General features: G+C 59.8%; 2 protein-coding genes across 11 annotated transcripts; both read left to right on the top strand.

Moving 5' to 3' along the window:
* Nucleotides 1-146: 146 nt before the first annotated feature.
* AKT1S1 (AKT1 substrate 1) lies at nucleotides 147-8,712 on the top strand. Of its 5 annotated transcripts, none has more exons than XM_047712176.1 (5): nucleotides 147-286; nucleotides 4,220-4,605; nucleotides 5,886-5,963; nucleotides 6,047-6,216; nucleotides 7,627-8,712. In XM_047712176.1, exons 2-5 carry the CDS (start codon nucleotides 4,227-4,229, stop codon nucleotides 7,768-7,770), a joined length of 771 nt encoding a protein of 256 aa, XP_047568132.1. In that variant the 5' UTR covers nucleotides 147-286; nucleotides 4,220-4,226; the 3' UTR covers nucleotides 7,771-8,712. The 5 variants fall into 5 exon arrangements, with proteins under 5 accessions (XP_047568132.1, XP_047568130.1, XP_047568134.1 ...); XM_047712174.1 differs by lacking the exon at nucleotides 147-286 and adding an exon at nucleotides 755-926; XM_047712178.1 differs by lacking the exon at nucleotides 147-286 and adding an exon at nucleotides 930-1,019.
* A 775-nt stretch (nucleotides 8,713-9,487) lies between these two features.
* PNKP (polynucleotide kinase 3'-phosphatase) lies at nucleotides 9,488-15,448 on the top strand. Of its 6 annotated transcripts, none has more exons than XM_047709877.1 (17): nucleotides 9,488-9,616; nucleotides 9,884-10,047; nucleotides 10,701-10,747; nucleotides 11,079-11,378; nucleotides 12,047-12,126; nucleotides 12,230-12,287; nucleotides 12,379-12,486; nucleotides 12,800-12,871; nucleotides 13,816-13,864; nucleotides 13,964-14,034; nucleotides 14,118-14,210; nucleotides 14,287-14,383; nucleotides 14,470-14,531; nucleotides 14,732-14,841; nucleotides 14,927-15,014; nucleotides 15,104-15,165; nucleotides 15,262-15,448. In XM_047709877.1, the coding sequence occupies exons 2-17, from the start codon at nucleotides 9,897-9,899 to the stop codon at nucleotides 15,377-15,379; spliced, it is 1,566 nt and encodes a 521-aa protein (XP_047565833.1). In that variant the 5' UTR covers nucleotides 9,488-9,616; nucleotides 9,884-9,896; the 3' UTR covers nucleotides 15,380-15,448. The 6 variants fall into 6 exon arrangements, with proteins under 6 accessions (XP_047565833.1, XP_047565839.1, XP_047565836.1 ...); XM_047709883.1 differs by having other exon boundaries at nucleotides 9,495-9,597; XM_047709880.1 differs by having other exon boundaries at nucleotides 9,504-9,593.
* Nucleotides 15,449-15,811: the final 363 nt, after the last annotated feature.

Below are 15,811 nucleotides of genomic sequence, written 5' to 3'. Positions count from 1 at the left end.
GAAGGTGGAGCAGGCCAGCGAGAGTGCGCAAGCGCAGTGCTGTTCCCCCGCCACGAAGTAAACAAGGGGGAGGGTCCAAGGGCTCCACCTCCTCGCCCAAGCTCTCGCCAAAACACCGGCTTCTTTCTCCATATTGTGTACTGGCATCGAAGCCAATGAGATGCCATTTTGCTCGAGGGCACGGCCAAAGCCTGGCTGCTGCGGCCATGTTAATGCGGGGCAGTCCCATCTCCCTGAGGGGCGCGACATCGAGGTCCTAGAAAAGAAACGGGTAAAGGAAAAGAAGGTGAGAGGAGGTGTACGTCACAAGAGGTGCCGAGGGACCTGGGTTAACGGGATGAAGCCGTCAGTATCCCTGGGAACGAAGCGGACCCCGTCGAATTCCTGAGTCACCGTCGGGAGGCGGCGGCCTGAGCCGCCATATTGAAGCCTGGCAAACCGAAGCAAAATAAGTCGCCTTATTGGATCTTTCCCCACTTTGGTGCTGAAGGGGGATAAGTTGGAGGGAGAATCCATATACATTTTGGGCAAGCGATGCCATGTCGTTAATGGGCACTGCTTTCCTCCACTTCTGTGGAAAAGGTCGACGATGGGTAAGGGGCGTCAGGTCGCTGGCCTTAGTTTACTGTGGTCCTAAGAATGCACGTGGCGACGGCCGTATTTGGAGCAAATCGAAATGGTTCTGTCTCGTTTCCGGGCAAGCTGAAGCCGTTCTTTCACCATCTTTCTTATGGGCACCCTGCTGTCGCCATTGCCCCACTGTGATCCGATGATGTTCCCGTGGCCATTTTGGTCTCGGGCGGCCGGATGAGGGAGGCGGAGTATGCAGCGTGGAGGCGGGCCAGCCTCGCGGAAGTGACGCAAGGCGCCGCCATGTCTTTTGAGGGCGGCGACGGCGCCGGGCCGGCCATGCTGGCTACGGGCACGTGAGTGGAGGCGGCGTTGTGAACCGCGGTGTGGGGAGGATTTGGCCGTCCAGAGGAGAGGGGCGCTGGGAGGGCGAGCCGGTCGCGGGAGGGGTATGGCCTGCGTAGATCAGAGGGCAGAGATTTTCCAGCGACCCTACGCTCAGCGCTGGAAAGGGGTCGCCCGCGGGAACCGTCGTGTCTGACCCAAGGCAAAACCTAGACAGCCTTATCTTCCGGTCTCCAGACCCACGAGGATCCTTGCCTTGGTCGTGGATCATCTCCACGGGGTCTGGGGGTTGCTCTGGGGGTCCTGGGGGCGCCCCTCACCCGTCCAAAGGCGGGACTTCCGGTCCTGGCCCCCACCTGGGCGGGATTTCCTGTTTTCTTCCTAGACAAGTGGGTTTTTCCTGGACCCCCGCCGAGGTGGGGGGGGGAGGTCCCTGAGAGGTCAAGGAAATGCCCAGACGTTCAACTTTCCCCGGGCTACGCGGCGTAGTGGGTGGGGAGGGCATCCTCGAGTTTCTCCCACTTTGGGGGGTGGGAGGCACTGCCACTTTGACAGGTGGTTGGAAGGGGGCTTCACTAGCATCCCTCATTCTTTGGCGGACTTCGCTTCTTTCCTCACCTCTCCCTAGAGTCATTTTCTTCAGTTCACCTCCTCGCCTCGTACTAAGAAGCCAGTTACTTTCGCTCTCCCCTCCCCTTCCTGTGGGGGACAGGTCTCACCTTTCCTTAATCCTAAAGTCCTCAGTTTGGGGGGCTGGGGAACCCTCCATCCATCTCTGAGCTCCTTAGAGGATGCAGGACTTCCTCCAGCAGCTGGAAGGGTGGCGTCTTCCCTGGTCTTGGCCACTCTACTTTTGGAGAACTCACTCCAGAGAGCCCTCAGGCCTTCGCAGAGAGGCGTGAGTTACCCTCCTCCTGTTTGCCCAGGCCTCCTCCTTACAGCGGGGGGGACCCTCCCACCCACTCTCCCCCATTTCAATCTTTTCAGTCCTGTAACTACCCTAAGATCTAGGACAGAGAGTGCAATCCTGATGTCCCAGGGATGTGAGAGCCCCAGGCCTAACACAGCCAGGCTGTGTGACCTTGGGTCAATCATTTCCCTGCCCTGAGCCTTGGTTTCCTCCGTCAGCTAGGGGAGACCCTTAGCCGCCTCTCAGTTCTGTTGGATTTTGGAGTCAGGCAGAGAGCAGAGTCAGTCCTACTCTGACCCATTTAACTTCTGGGCCCTCTGACAAGTCCCTGAGGCTCTCTGAGTCTCAATTTCCCCATCTGGACATAAAACTTTCCTGCTAAGGAAGGCAAGATGGCATTTGGGACTAAGAACAGGCTCTCCTCTCCAGCCCTATGACCCTAATCAAAATAGTGAATCTCCCTGGCCCTCAGTTTGCAGCTGAAGTGGGGTGATAACAGCCCCTCCCTGGTAGGGTTGGGGAGAGGGTGGGATGAGAATGGTGACGACCTGCTTGGCATCCCTGCCTGGCCTGTGGGAAGCGCTGGGTGAATATGCTCTGAGGTCTGTCACGAATAGTGCTGGTTATGTTCTTGCTGCCTGTGGCTTCCAGCAGGGGCTTTGTACTCCACGAGCCTTGCTTGTCTCGTCTGGGAGGGAACAGCTCGCACCTTAGTGGGTCAGGTCGGAAGTGAAATGACAGATGTGGGCTCCCTACACAGAGTCGGTGCTCAGCAAACATTGGCTTATGTGTTTAGGAGTTGAAAAGGGCCAGCAAATTGAAATCAGGCTACACATGACCCTGGCTGGACTAGAACCTTGCTTGAATTCCTCCAGTGGGGGGGGGGGGGTGCCCCCTACCTCCTTGAGGAGGCTCCTCAGCTTCCCAGCCGCCCTCGCTCAACCACTCTACAGGAGGAAGAAAAGTGAGGCACAGAGAGGGCCAGTGAGTGCTCCAAGGTCACACAGCAGGTTTGAGATGGCAGGAAGCCAGCCCCCGTGCCCCTGGCTCTTTTCTCTCTCTCTTTCTCTTATTTTAAGTTTGTCCTTTATTTAAGTAATCTCTATACCCAGTGTGGGGCTCAAACTCATGACCCCAAGATCAGGAGTCGCATACTCTTCCAGTTGTGCCAGCCAGGCGTCCCAACCCTTTGCTCTTTTTATCTTGACCTTGGGGAGCTCACAGTGTGATGGAGGAGGCAGACAGAGGTACAGTTGTCTTAAGCTCAAGGGACGGTGAGCTGTAATGGAGGTAGCCCAGGGCACTGTGCGTCTAGGGAATCAGGATCAGAATCAGAATCAGGATCAGCTGATCCATCCTGGGGGATCAGGGACGACTTCCAGAGGAACTGGCAGAACAGTCTTTTCGGAAGTACAGAGCTTCATGTATGGAGTCTCAGCGAGAGCTCCGCCCCTACTCTCTGAGGCCTGCCACTGAGAGGGGCAAGGCTGGTGGCTCTGGGATCAGCCTTCCAGGCTCTCCCTCGGGTAGCTCCACAGTGACTGGGGAGACGGAGGTGGACCCACACAGTCCTCCCCCAGAGCACCCTGTGCTAGAATGGGAGGATTCACAGACGTCGTAGCCCGAAGAGGGGGGACTGATCTGATCTGGGGTGAGGGAAAGCTCCTTCCATGCTAGGGTGAGAGAAAGATTGACAAGTAACTGGTGGACACGGGATCTGGACTGTAGGCCTCAGGCCTCAGAAGTCTGGAAGCGTGTGAGGCTGAGCGGCCACAACTCTGTGCTGGGGAGACTAGGGAGGGGCAGGGGAAGGCTGAGAGGTTCAGGAAGAGGTGGGAACCATGGTCCAGCAAAAGCAGTGCTGGCCAGGCCTGTCATGTCAAATCTCCTGGAAGCCACATTAAAAAAGTAGAAGGAAAACAGATGAAATTCATTTCCACCATATAGTTTATTTAGCCATTATGTCTGAAATGTCGTGTTTTCGACAGACTACCACTGAGACCTTTGACATCCTCCCTCTTTGTACGAAGTCCTCAAACGCCAGTGTGGATTTCGTGCTCCTGGTCCCGCTCCCCTTGGACCTGCCACATCTCATGTGCTCCTTAGTCACATGTGGCTGGTGGTTCTGTATTGAACACGGCAGGGCGAAGGGCAGGGGACTGGGGCTGTGAAAACTGGATGGACCAGGAAGGATGGGGCTGGAGGGTTGGGGACGGACGGAGTCTGGAGGTCCGGATGGGGAGGAATTTGGGGGAAGGGGATGAGCCCAGCTGGGGACAAGGTGGCCCGGAGGGATGGGAGTGGTGTCTAGGGGCAGATGGACGCCTGGGGGCAGGTGTAGACTGCGCAGTCAATCCGCTGGGCTTCAGCTCTCTGTCCTGCTCTGCTCTGCAGGGCGTGGATGGCGTCGGGGCGCCCCGAGGAGCTGTGGGAGGCGGTGGTGGGGGCCGCTGAGCGCTTCCGGGCCCGCACAGGCACGGAGCTGGTGCTGCTGACTGCTGCGCCACCCCCGCCGCCCCGCCCGGGTCCCTGTGCCTATGCAGCCCACGGCCGTGGGGCTCTGGCCGAGGCCGCCCGCCGCTGCCTCCACGACATCGCCCTGGCCCACAGGGCCGCCGCCGCTGCCCGGCCCCCCGCACCCCCGCCAGCACCACAGCCACCCAGTCCTGCGCGGAGCCCACCTCGGCCTACCCTGGCCAGGGAGGATGACGATGAAGATGAGGACGAGCCAACAGAGACTGAGACCTCTGGGGAGCGGCTGGGTGTCAGCGACAACGGAGGTGAGACAGGTGGGGGCTGGGTGGCTCTTGGCTTGGCAAGTTGCCTCCAAGGGCAGTTTTCCTGGGGGGGTGGGACTTGCCTGTCTCTGAGCCCTGGTGTTCCGGGGCAGCCGCAATCACAGACAGCCTGGGGCAGCGGGCTGGCTTGCCTGTGCCCCGCTGTGTGACTCTGAGCAGGTCATGGCCCCTCTCCGAGCCTGTATCCCTACATGTTAACCTGGGGCCAGCTCTGGGCTGGAAGGTGCCAGACAGAGACACAAAGCAACTCAGGCCTCGCCCCCCCCCCCTTTTAAAAGAATTTATTTACTTATTTGTTACAGAGAGAGAGTGTGAGCATAAGTAGGGGGAGCAGGAGAGGGAGAAGCAGACTCCCTGCTGAGCAGGGAGCCCTATGTGGGGCTCCATCCCAGCATCCTGGGATCATGACCTGAGTCGAAGGCAGATGAGCCAGTCAGGTGCCCCTTGGGCCCTTTTCTTGGCGAGACTCCCTGTCTGGCCAAGGAATTGAAAGTCCTGACAGGAGGCAGTGCCCTGTGGAGCCCATGGGGTCGGGACCGGAGCTGGGAGCTTGAGCAGAACAGGAATTGTTTCCAAACATGTGGTGGCTAATGCTTGTGAGAACAAAGATGGGAGTTACAGAGGAGTCAGGGGCACAGGCAACGGCTTAAGGAGGCCAGAAGGAAAAGCCACTGGCTGTTTTGGAGGGGAATCCAGAGGTTGGATACTTCGAAGAGACTGGACTATAACGTTCGGGCTTTGAAGAGTGATTAGGAGTTTGCAGGAAGGACTCAGGAAGCAGGACTTACTCATTTGTCATTACTACTAACGCTGGCTTCCTCACTGGAGAAAACCCGCATAGGGTTCAGGGCACAGCCTCGGAGCCAGGTGGCCCGGGTTCAGATCCCAGTGACATGGTTATTAAGTGGGAGACTTGGGGCAAGTGGTTTAACTTTTCTGTGCCTCCCGTCGGTCAAACAGCGATCATAATCGTCTCATACTCGGTCTGTATTTTGAGTCCTTCATCCCAGACGTCGTGCGGATCTCATGTCTGTTCAGCCAGTTGCTTTCGTCCGAGGGTGTACCAGACAGAAACTGGATTTGTGCGGATGACCAGGCAGATAACTAGGAGAAGGGTGTTTGAGGCAGAGGGAACGATTCCAGGAGCCCTGTGGCTTGCAAGGGCCTGGCGGATGCGAGGACTGGGGAGGCGGGGGCGGTGGGAGGTGGCTGGAGCCAAGAGTAGCAGGGACCTGACCGGCCTGGGCCGCTAACACCCACAGGGCTCTTTGTGATGGACGAGGACGCCACACTCCAGGACCTGCCCCCCTTCTGTGAGTCGGACCCCGAGAGCACAGATGGTAAGAGTCCCAGGCTGTCCCCACCCCTGGGGGGTGCTGGGATGAAGGCAAAGGCAGAGGCTGAAGTCTGCCCTCTCTCCCAGATGGCAGCCTGAGTGAGGAGACCCCTGCTGGCCCCCCAGCCTACTCAGTGCCCCCGGCCTCAGCCTTGCCCACACAGCAGTATGCCAAGTCCCTGCCCGTGTCCGTGCCCGTCTGGGCCTTCAAGGAGAAGAGGACAGAAGCACGGTCATCGGATGAGGAGAACGGGCCGGTGAGGAGCAAAGGGGAGGAGAGGAGAGGAGGGTGGAGGGAGGGACTCAGAGCCACTTCCTCCAGGAAGCCCTCAGGGATGGAAGCCACATTTCCTAGGATTGATCTTGCCCTCCACCTCGTGAGGCAGGTTTTGGGGCCAGAACCCTAAAGGTTTAACAGCTGCAGCCTTACAATGTACCCCAGTGCCTTGCAGAGAAGGTCTCTTCTGGGTTTTCAGGAACAGCTTCATTTACGGAATACTTGCTCCAGCCAAGACACGGATATTTTGATATCCCTTCCAGAAAGGGAAACTGAGGCTCAGAGGGGTTAGATCACCTTCTGTCCCCACCCTGCAGGTTCCTGGCTCTTCCTGGAATTTGCCCTCCCCCACCGCCTCCCATCCAGTTCTCCCTGTGGCCTTCATGGGCTGGCCTGGGTGGCTCTTCCTCACCTAGCCCTGAACCTCCCCGAGGCACAGGGAGTATCTGTGACTTTCCGGAGACCTCAGCTTGGGAGGGGCAGGGCTGGGATTGGAACGCAGCCTCCTTTCTGAAAGGAGTGACAGATGGCAAGGGTGGAGGCCCTGCGGTCTCATGGTCCCCTTCCCCTTGGTGCCTCTCAGGGGGCTCATTCACACAGTGGCAGCCACCATCCGCTGCTGCTGCTGCTATCTGCGCTGCCCCTGGGGGAAGCCCAGTTAACAATGTTTGAGGCCCGAGTGGTGGCGCTGGGCTGGTCTCTGAATGGGCGGAGGTCCAGCCTCTGTCCAGGGCCTCTCCCATTCTAGGGAAGGCCGGACCCAGCTCGAGGCATCAGGCCATCTGGGAGATTGCACTAGCTGCTGGGGCTGCAGACAGGATGACAGGGCCCCTCCTTGGGGGAGGCCAACCAGAAGAGGGATCCTTTCCCTACAGCGCGGGCAGCATGGTAGTGGACAGTACTTGAGCAATCACTGTGCTGATCGTCTCAGGCTCTGTCATCAGCCGCGCGTTTTAAAAGGGGAGACCAAAGCCTCAGGAGATGAAATGCTTGTTGACAGCTAGCCGGTGGCAGAGGCCTGATTGTCCGTGACTCAGTGCCAAGCCCAACCCAAATCTTTAGACCTGACTTTCTCTGGATGCACACAGCCTTGATGGTCAGCAGAGTGATGGTCACCAGAGCAGCATAGTTCCGCTGTGTAAGAAGGAACTGGAAGGGCAGTGGGACAGGTGGCTGTTCTTGCACATAGAGTCAGGCCAAGAAGGGGAGGAGAGGGGCAGGAAGGCTTCATGGAGGAGGTGGTGTTTTGAGTTTGGTAGGAGGATCTTACGCGGAGCAAGTCAGGGTAAGGGGCCTTCGTTGCTGTAGGCAAAGTGCTGGGGCGGGAGTGGGGGAGGGGTGGGGCGAGGGCGGAGCCGCAGCGGGCGCTGACCCCGCCCCGGTCCCGCAGCCCTCTTCGCCGGACCTGGACCGCATCGCGGCGAGCATGCGCGCGCTGGTGCTGCGGGAGGCCGAGGACACCCAGGTCTTCGGGGACCTGCCGCGGCCGCGGCTCAACACCAGCGACTTCCAGAAGTTGAAGCGGAAATACTGAGGCCGGGGGAGAGCGCTTCCCGGCCCAGCGTCCGCCCCGCCCCACACTACACCCCTGCCCCGCCCCCGGGGCCGGCCAATCCGAGTCCGACCCGGGACCGGCCTCTCAGGTCCCCGGGGCCCCGGGATTGCCCCCTCCCTCCCAATCCCTGCCGTCCTTCCCTCCACGACCCTCTCACGCGCCGAGGAGCGGGACCTATCTAGTTTCCCTATTGGGTTTGTCGCCGCTTTCTTTGCCCGGCGACAGATTCGTTCGATTAAGGGATTGGGTCGCTCCCAAATCGGGGCGTGGCTAGTTTAAAGCCCTCGCAGGGGTTACCCGTCGTTTTTTTGCCTAGCAACAAGGGCTTTGCCCGCGCGGCATTGGTTGAAAGAGAACAGTCAAGCCCCAGGATTGGGTAGTGGCAAGCCAGTTCGGCCTAGAGAATGGGCAACTCCTTCATTTGATTGGCTCGAACCCAAAGGGCTTAACCAATATCCTGGGAGTAGCCATCCCCCCGCCCCACTTCCTGGGTTTTCCCCGCCTGATTGGTTCTAGCCTCCTGAGGGCGTGGCCAAACCTTCCTCCTGTACCCAGGATTGGCCTGCGGCCTTAAATTTATGTTCTTTACACTACTGGGACTGGGGTCGTTTCTGACCGAGTCCTGACTACGTACCCCTCTGCCCCCTTCCAGGGCTGGCCCAATCCTGTCCCTGCATCTGACACCCTCTCATTGGTTCCATCCCATAACAGCCTGCCAATCGTAGTCCCGTCCTTGTACCCAAGGACGGCACCAGCTCCCGCCCCTCTCCCCCCACCCCCACAGGTGCCTTAAAGGGCCCTCGTCCACCCAAGGTGGGGGGCAGGGGCCCTCGCTCTCCGGCCCTTGTGTGGGGGAGAGAGTCGTGGGTGGGGATCGGGAGTTGGGAGGGGTGGTCTGAGATTAAAGAGTTTTATCTCTGACAAATGAGTATAAAGCGTGTTCATTCAACAAACACTTTGTGAAGCCGAAAGAGCGGCATCTCACTGATTTTTTCAGTGCAAAGCTGGGAGTTGGAATTATTGTCCCCATTTTACAGACAAGAAAAGAGATTCATGGGGTGTGAAGGAAGAATTCCATTCCTATGTGACCATTAATCTCCAATCTTCTGGGGGACGAGTGTTGGAATGTGAATTGTCTTTAAGGAATCAGTGTTCTGAGTCCACATAGTCCCCAGCAAAGCCAGGAACGTCCAGCTGAGGCCGGGAGTTTTCTGCCTAATACAAGACAGCTGAAGATTAGAGAACAAATGGCACCTGGTGCGATGTCTGGGTCGGGTCAAGTAAACCTGGAATCTTCCTCTCCCATCAGGGAGATGGGAGGAATGCTAGCAACAGACAAGACTTAAAGGGAGAGCTGCCAGCCAAACACTTGTATAAAGTTATTTACATCTACTAACTCCTTTAATCATCCTAGTAACTCCATGAAGTGGAAACTATACCCTCTTTAAAGATGAGAAAATTGCTGTACTGAGGGTCAGGGCTACTGTCGGGGGACTGACAATCATCCTCAAGTGGCAAAGTTTCTTCCCCTGTAACTAAGGGAAAGAATGTTCAAGGTCTATAGAGGAAAATCTGTGAACTGAGGACCCACACCCCCTACTGGACGGAGCCTCTCATTGCTGCAGGAGAGATGAAGGTCAGAGCCGCTAAGCCGCAGTCGGGGCGGGGCTCCTGTCGGGGGAGGAGCCAAGGCCCTGCCCCTTTCCGGAGGGCGAGTCATTTCCGTCCGCCGAGGAACAGAGAAAGCAGCCGGCGGAGTTGCGGGCAGAGCGCCTCGGGCAGGAATTCCCTGGTCGCAAGTGGCAAGTGAGCCCCGGTCGGGACGGTGAGCGCGGGACCGAGTCAGGGGTGCGCGCGAGCTTCTTGGCCTTTGCCCTGGAATGTTAGGGTCGGGTTCGCCGCGGGACTGAGCGGGGCGTCGTCGCCTGGGAAACGGCGCGAGCCGGCGGCAGGCGAGAGGGTGGGATTTCCGGATCCTTCAGCGGAAGAAGGGAAATTCCTGGCTGGGGCGGGGGGCGAGAGGAGGCGGGACTTCCTGTAGCAATTTGAGAGCGACCTGCCACTTAAACCTTGTTTACCTGTTTCCCTTCAGGCTGGCGCCCGGGATGGCCGAGGTGGAGGCCCAGGGCCGTCTGTGGCTGGAAAGTCCCCCTGGGGGCGCGCCCCCTATCTTCCTCCCCTCGGATAGACAAGTCCTTGTCCTGGGCCGGGGACCCTTGACCCAGGTTACCGACCGGAAGTGCTCCAGAAACCAAGGTGGGCGGGGCCGGAGCTGTGGGGGGTGTGGCCCGCTGCTGGCGCGGGAACTCGGTCTTGGGGAAAGGGGGACAGCCAGTCCAGTAAAAGGGAGCTGCTTGGCCACCGGGCTGGATTGCGTGGTGTAGCTAGTCCTGAAGTTGGTAGGTGCCCTCTGGGGAACATAGAGAAATGCTGTGCCTGATCTGGAACTAGCCAGACCCTTTAGTGGGGAGGGGTGGAGCCAATCCCGAGACAATTATCAGAGGAGGATGCTCACAGGTCACCGTGAAGGTTTGAGTCAGGTCACGACCCTTCCCAAGGAGAGAGCCCATCCTTTAGTACTTTTAAGTACTTGATTTTAAGCAGGGCTGGGGGGTAATGGGCGAAGCCGAGGACCTGCATCTAGCCACACGCGTCATCGAGGAGAAGCCAGTTCTATACAGAAAAATGCCCTCCCTGCCCCTAGGCGAGAACCGCCTCACAGGCAGTCCTGAGGCCTCTGATTACTGCATGTCAAGGAGACAGCCGATCCCATTTGAAAATAAACTGCTTTCCCTCCCGAGTGGGATGTAGCGTCCCCATGGCATGGCCTGAAGCTGGCCATCCTCCCAGTAGTGGGGAAGGCACTCGCACAAGGATGCATATTCTGACTCCACACTCTCAACCCTCAGTGGAGCTGGTCGCAGACCCCGGGACCAAGACTGTGACAGTGAAACAGGTACCAGTTCCTCGGCAGGTCTGGGGGTGGCGTTGGGGAGGAATGGCAACTCAGCAGGCCCATTGGAAAGACCTGGTTTGGAGGGGAGCGGGTGTGGCGAGTAGAGAAGATCACGTAGAGCTGCCGCTTCAGCGGGTATCCATCCACATTTAAAGTGGGTAAGACTGGAGCCTGTAACTTTCACGCATCCCTGATTGGTAGTATACAGTGGAAAGGCGGGGCTTACCGGTCTGATTGGCAGGTGGGGAAAGGTCCTTGAGGGGGGGTTTGAATCAGAAGGGCTGTTGGTTCGGGATGCAGTCAATCCCAGCTCCTCCCTCTCCCTCTGCAGCTGGGAATTAACCCCTCAACTGCTGGGACCCAGGAGCTGGCTCCGGGGTCAGAAGGCTCTCTGAGGTTGGGGGACACACTGTATTTGGTCAACGGCCTCCACCCACTAACCTTGCGCTGGGAAGAGGCCCGCACGCCTGAATCCCAGCAGGACACTCCGCCCCGCACCCCTCCGGTGGCTCCAGACGTGGCACAGGATGTTGAGCCGCAGAAAAAGCGGATGCGAAAGTCATCCCCGGGCTGGGAGAAGTTCGAGAAGCTGCTAGTGTTTACTGCACCTGGGGTGAAGCCCCGCGGCAAGGTGAGGCGGAGGGAGCCACACAGACTGCCCCCCGCCCCCCGCAGGTCCTTCAGCCTCTCTTAGCTTCTGCTTTTTTGTGAAGCAAACCTGATGACAAATTCAGGGGATGTTGTAAGCCTTGAGGAAATCGATGTCTATCAGCCCCTCCCTGACCCACTGAAACCACAGGAGGGAACACCCATCATTTTAGCACAGGTCCGGAGCCTCGAGCTCATGGGGCCCCAGGCCACCCGCTCCGAGCCCCACTGGTCTCACCAGTAAACTGATGAGCCTGAGAAAAGCTCGTGGCGTCTCCTCGACGCGGGGTTAGCACCTGAGCAACTTCACTCCTGTTTTTATTTTCCCAGTCGGCCTTCTGAGGTGGAGGCCAGAGGAGGTGGGTGGGTAGGACGTGAACCCCATTTTAAAACTGCCACCCCTGGGGCTTCGAAGGAGTAGAAGACGGTACAGTGTAGATCTCAGGCTGTGCACTCCGGGAGGGGCAGGGACCCATCTTTGCCGTGGACCTTCCTTCCGTAAGATGTGCGGGTGCTCCATCACTCAGTTTCCCCTTGGGTGACAGGTGAGTGGTAACATCTCTACCTTGCAGGGGTGACGTGACGCAGCCTGTGAGCCCGGGGATCAGAGGCATAACAGGGTTGATGTTCCTCTTTTCTTGCTGACGTCAGGTGGCCGGCTTTGATCTGGACGGGACCCTCATCACCACACGCTCTGGGAAGGTCTTTCCCACTGGCCCCAGCGACTGGAGGTGAGAAGAGGCAGAACAAGATGGGCAGTGAGAGCGAGGCTGGCACCCCCCTCCCCACCCCGTGGGGCTCCGGGTCACCCTTCTGCTTTCCCATCCGCCCCAGGATCTTGTATCTCGAGATTCCGCGGAAGCTCCGGGAACTGGATGCTGAGGGCTACAAGGTGTTTGTGCTTCTGTGTGCGGTGACCGGGTCACAGGGCAGGCCGGGGCTCTGGTGAGGAGGGCGCCAAGTGACATCCCTGTGCTCCCCAGCTGGTGATCTTCACCAACCAGATGGCCATTGGGCGTGGGAAGCTGCCGGCAGAGGAGTTCAAGGCTAAAGTGGAGGCCGTGGTGGAGAAACTGGGGCTCCCCTTTCAGGTGTGGCTGCAGGGGAGTCTGAGGGCCATGGAGGTGGGGGGATGGGGACCTAGAGGGAGGGGCAGAGAGGAGGAAACAGAGACCCAGGGAGAAGGTACAAAATCCAGGGGGAGGTGAGGGGGAGGGTTGGGGACCCTGGGAGCAGCCAGAGGCCCTGGGCGGTTCTGCTGACAGAAACCCCGTATAAATGGCAGGTTCCCGGGCACCGGGAGCTCTCTGGGTTGGTGAGGATTGGGGCAGCATCCCTGGCACCCACGTGCCCTCGAAAGATTACAGGAACGAACCCAGGATGGTGTCTGACTTCCGCCCACAGGTGCTGGTGGCCACGCACGCCGGCTTGTACCGGAAGCCGGTGGTCGGCATGTGGGACCATCTGCAGGAGCAGGTGAGCGGCAGCCTCCCCCTGGCTCCCCTCTTCCCTCACTCAGCCCAGGCTCCCCCTGCAGGTCTCTGGTGTTTGGCCTCTTCCCTTCTCTCCCTCCCATCTCCTCCCCTGGTCCTCGCCTCCTGTTTTCCTCCTGTCCCCGTCTGTGGGTACATGAGGGCGGGACTCCTGAACCCTGAAGACCCGAGTGGGTGGGCAGGAGATCACACGTTCGTGCGTTCTGCTGTGTGTGCATTTGTTCTGAAGCGCGACAGCTTTTTGAGCTGAAGGTCAGCGTACAGGACAAACATGCTGGGCGCTCACGTACCCGTAAGGGCGCAGGCTGTGGATGCACAGACCGGGGTGTGAGCTAGCAGGAGGGGTGAAGCGAGGGATGGCAGGGTTTACCTACGGTGGGCAGGTCATGCCTTTCCCAGGTGCTCTCGGAGGTCTGCAGCTGGGGAGGGAGGGAGCCACGTGGGTAGCTAGAAGAGCGGTCTAGGTCGGAGTAGCTGCAAGTAATAAAGGTCTTGAAGCAGGGCTGTGACTAGTGTGTTCTGTTCCGGAACCATGAGGTCTGGGCAGCTGGAGCTTAGTGGATGATGGGATGAGGCTGGGGCATGAGGTCAGAGAGCTGGCAGGTGAGAGACTGTGAGGGGGGCCTCAGGTAAGGGTTTCCCTTTTACCAGCCCAGGAGCAAAGGGGAGGAAGCTCCGGAAGTAGGAACTGGCACCCTCTGGTGGCCGAGTGAGGGACAGACGGGTGAGGGCAGAAGCCCAGAGCCCAGAGCCCAGCCGCCTGGATGGACAGTCCAGGATCCAGGTGGTGGCAGTGAAGGAGGGAAGGGGCCTGACACAGGGCACAGACAGAGCGGAGCAGCCCCATGGCACCCTTTAGTATTCCAGGGGAACAGATGCGGGAGTGGCGTCCTTAATGCCTACGGGCTTCTCACTTATCCCTCCCAGGCCAACGAGGGTATGCCCATCTCCATCAGGGACAGTGTCTTCGTGGGAGGTAAGGACCCAGGGCTGGGGAGAGTGTGGATCCCCCAGGGCTGGGGACTTCTGCCCCCAAGGTCGCTGGTGACATGGGGGTGTCTCTCCTGTGTTCCAGATGCAGCTGGGCGCCCAGCCAACTGGGCCCCTGGGCGGAAGAAGAAAGACTTCTCTTGTGCAGACCGTCTGGTGAGGCCCCCGTCCCCTCCTTGCCAGGAGCCGTGTCCCCACCTTGTCTGACGTCTGTGCCCCCATCCCCAATCCTCACCCAGTTCGCACTCAACCTTGGCCTGCCCTTCGCCACACCGGAGGAATTCTTTCTGAAGTGGCCCGAGGCCAGCTTTGTGCTCCCGACCTTTGACCCGGTGAGGCCCTAGGGACAGGAATGGGGGGCGCGGGGGATGAGGAGGGGGTCACACTCTCCCTGTCCATCTCTCCCAGAGAACCATCTCCCCCTCGGGGCCGCTCTACCTCCCTGAGTCCAGCTCCCTCTTGAGCTCCGACCCCGAAGTGGCGGTCGCCGTGGGATTTCCTGGGGGTGAGACACCCTGACCCCCGACCTGCAGAGACCCCAGCCCGGCCCCGGGCGCTCAGGCCCCCCCTGACCCTGTCCCTGCTTCACAGCTGGCAAGTCCACCTTCCTCCAGGAGCACCTCGTGTCTGCGGGCTACGTCCACGTGAACAGGGTGAGCCACCACACCCCCAGGCTGCGGGCAGGGGCGCCCGAGGTCCTTCGCCCCTGCCCGCCCCCCGCCAACTGTGGGCTCCTCACCAGCTTCCTGCTTCCCCTGCACCTCTGCCGTCCTCCCTCCTGCAAGGTCTCCCCACACCCTCGTCCTGCTGTATCCCTGTCCCCCCACTTAGGGTGTTGCCTCATGTCCCCCAGGACACGCTGGGCTCGTGGCAGCGCTGTGTGACCATGTGTGAGAATGCTCTAAAGCAAAGGAAACGGGTTGTGATTGACAACACCAACCCAGACCCTCCGAGCCGGGCCAGGTACGGGGGTCCCAGGGTGGCCTCTGGGCAGGGGGAGGGGTGGTCAGGGCTCCTGACCAGCCTGCCACCTTCCCGGCCCCGACAGGTACATTAAGTGTGCCCGAGACGCAGGGGTCCCCTGCCGCTGCTTCCTCTTCACCGCCACCCTGGAGCAGGCTCGCCACAACAACCGGGTGAGCCGGCCTGCGCCCCCGTGTCACGCTCCCCTCCGCCCCCCCAGTTCCCAGGCCGCCCGTGACCCCCACTCCCCCACCCCCCGCAGTTCCGAGAGATGACGGGCTCCTCCCACGCCCCCGTGTCAGATGTGGTCATGTACGGCTACAGGTAAGCAGCCTCCCTGCAGGGAGGCCCCAGGAGGTGGGGGGGGGCAGTGGGGCGCTGGGCCCGGTCTCACACCCCCCTCGCACCCCCTGGCACCAGAAAGCAGTTCGAGGCTCCGACCCTGGCGGAAGGATTCTCGGCAATCCTGGAGATCCCGTTCCGGCTGAATGTGGAGCCCGCGCTGGAGCGCCTGTACTGCCAGTTCTCGGAGGGCTGAGCGCCCCCCACCTGTCCCTGCCCTTCCCCTACCTCCACCCCCACCCCCAATAAACCCTGTTTTTCTTTATGCTTGAGCAGCACTGTGCTGGGGAGGAGGGTGGTCTGCTCAGGACAGGCAGGGCTGGGAGCACTGGGCTGCTGGCCTCGCCCACAGAGGGTAGTTTAGGCTTCTCAGACCCATGGCCGTGGGCACCCTAGACTGAGGCTGGGGAACCCCCAAGGAGGTGGAGGGAGCTCTTCCCTGCCTGCGGCTGCCCAGCTACAGAACCAGCCGAGGCTCAAGCGATGGGACCCTGAGGACGAGGGCTGGCCCCCCATTTGGTGAGTGAGAAACCGCATGCTGGACTTGACCTCAGGGGGGTGGCCTGGAGCTGAGCAGTGGCGGGGGGGGGGGGGGGTCCTGCTACTGTCCGGGCCCCAGCCTGTGTGT

This window comes from Lutra lutra, chromosome 17 (genome assembly GCF_902655055.1).
Source record: "Lutra lutra chromosome 17, mLutLut1.2, whole genome shotgun sequence".
Taxonomy (NCBI): Eukaryota; Metazoa; Chordata; class Mammalia; order Carnivora; family Mustelidae; genus Lutra; species Lutra lutra.
Note: the sequence above shows the minus strand (reverse complement) of the source record. Positions and strands in the feature narration are given on the sequence as shown.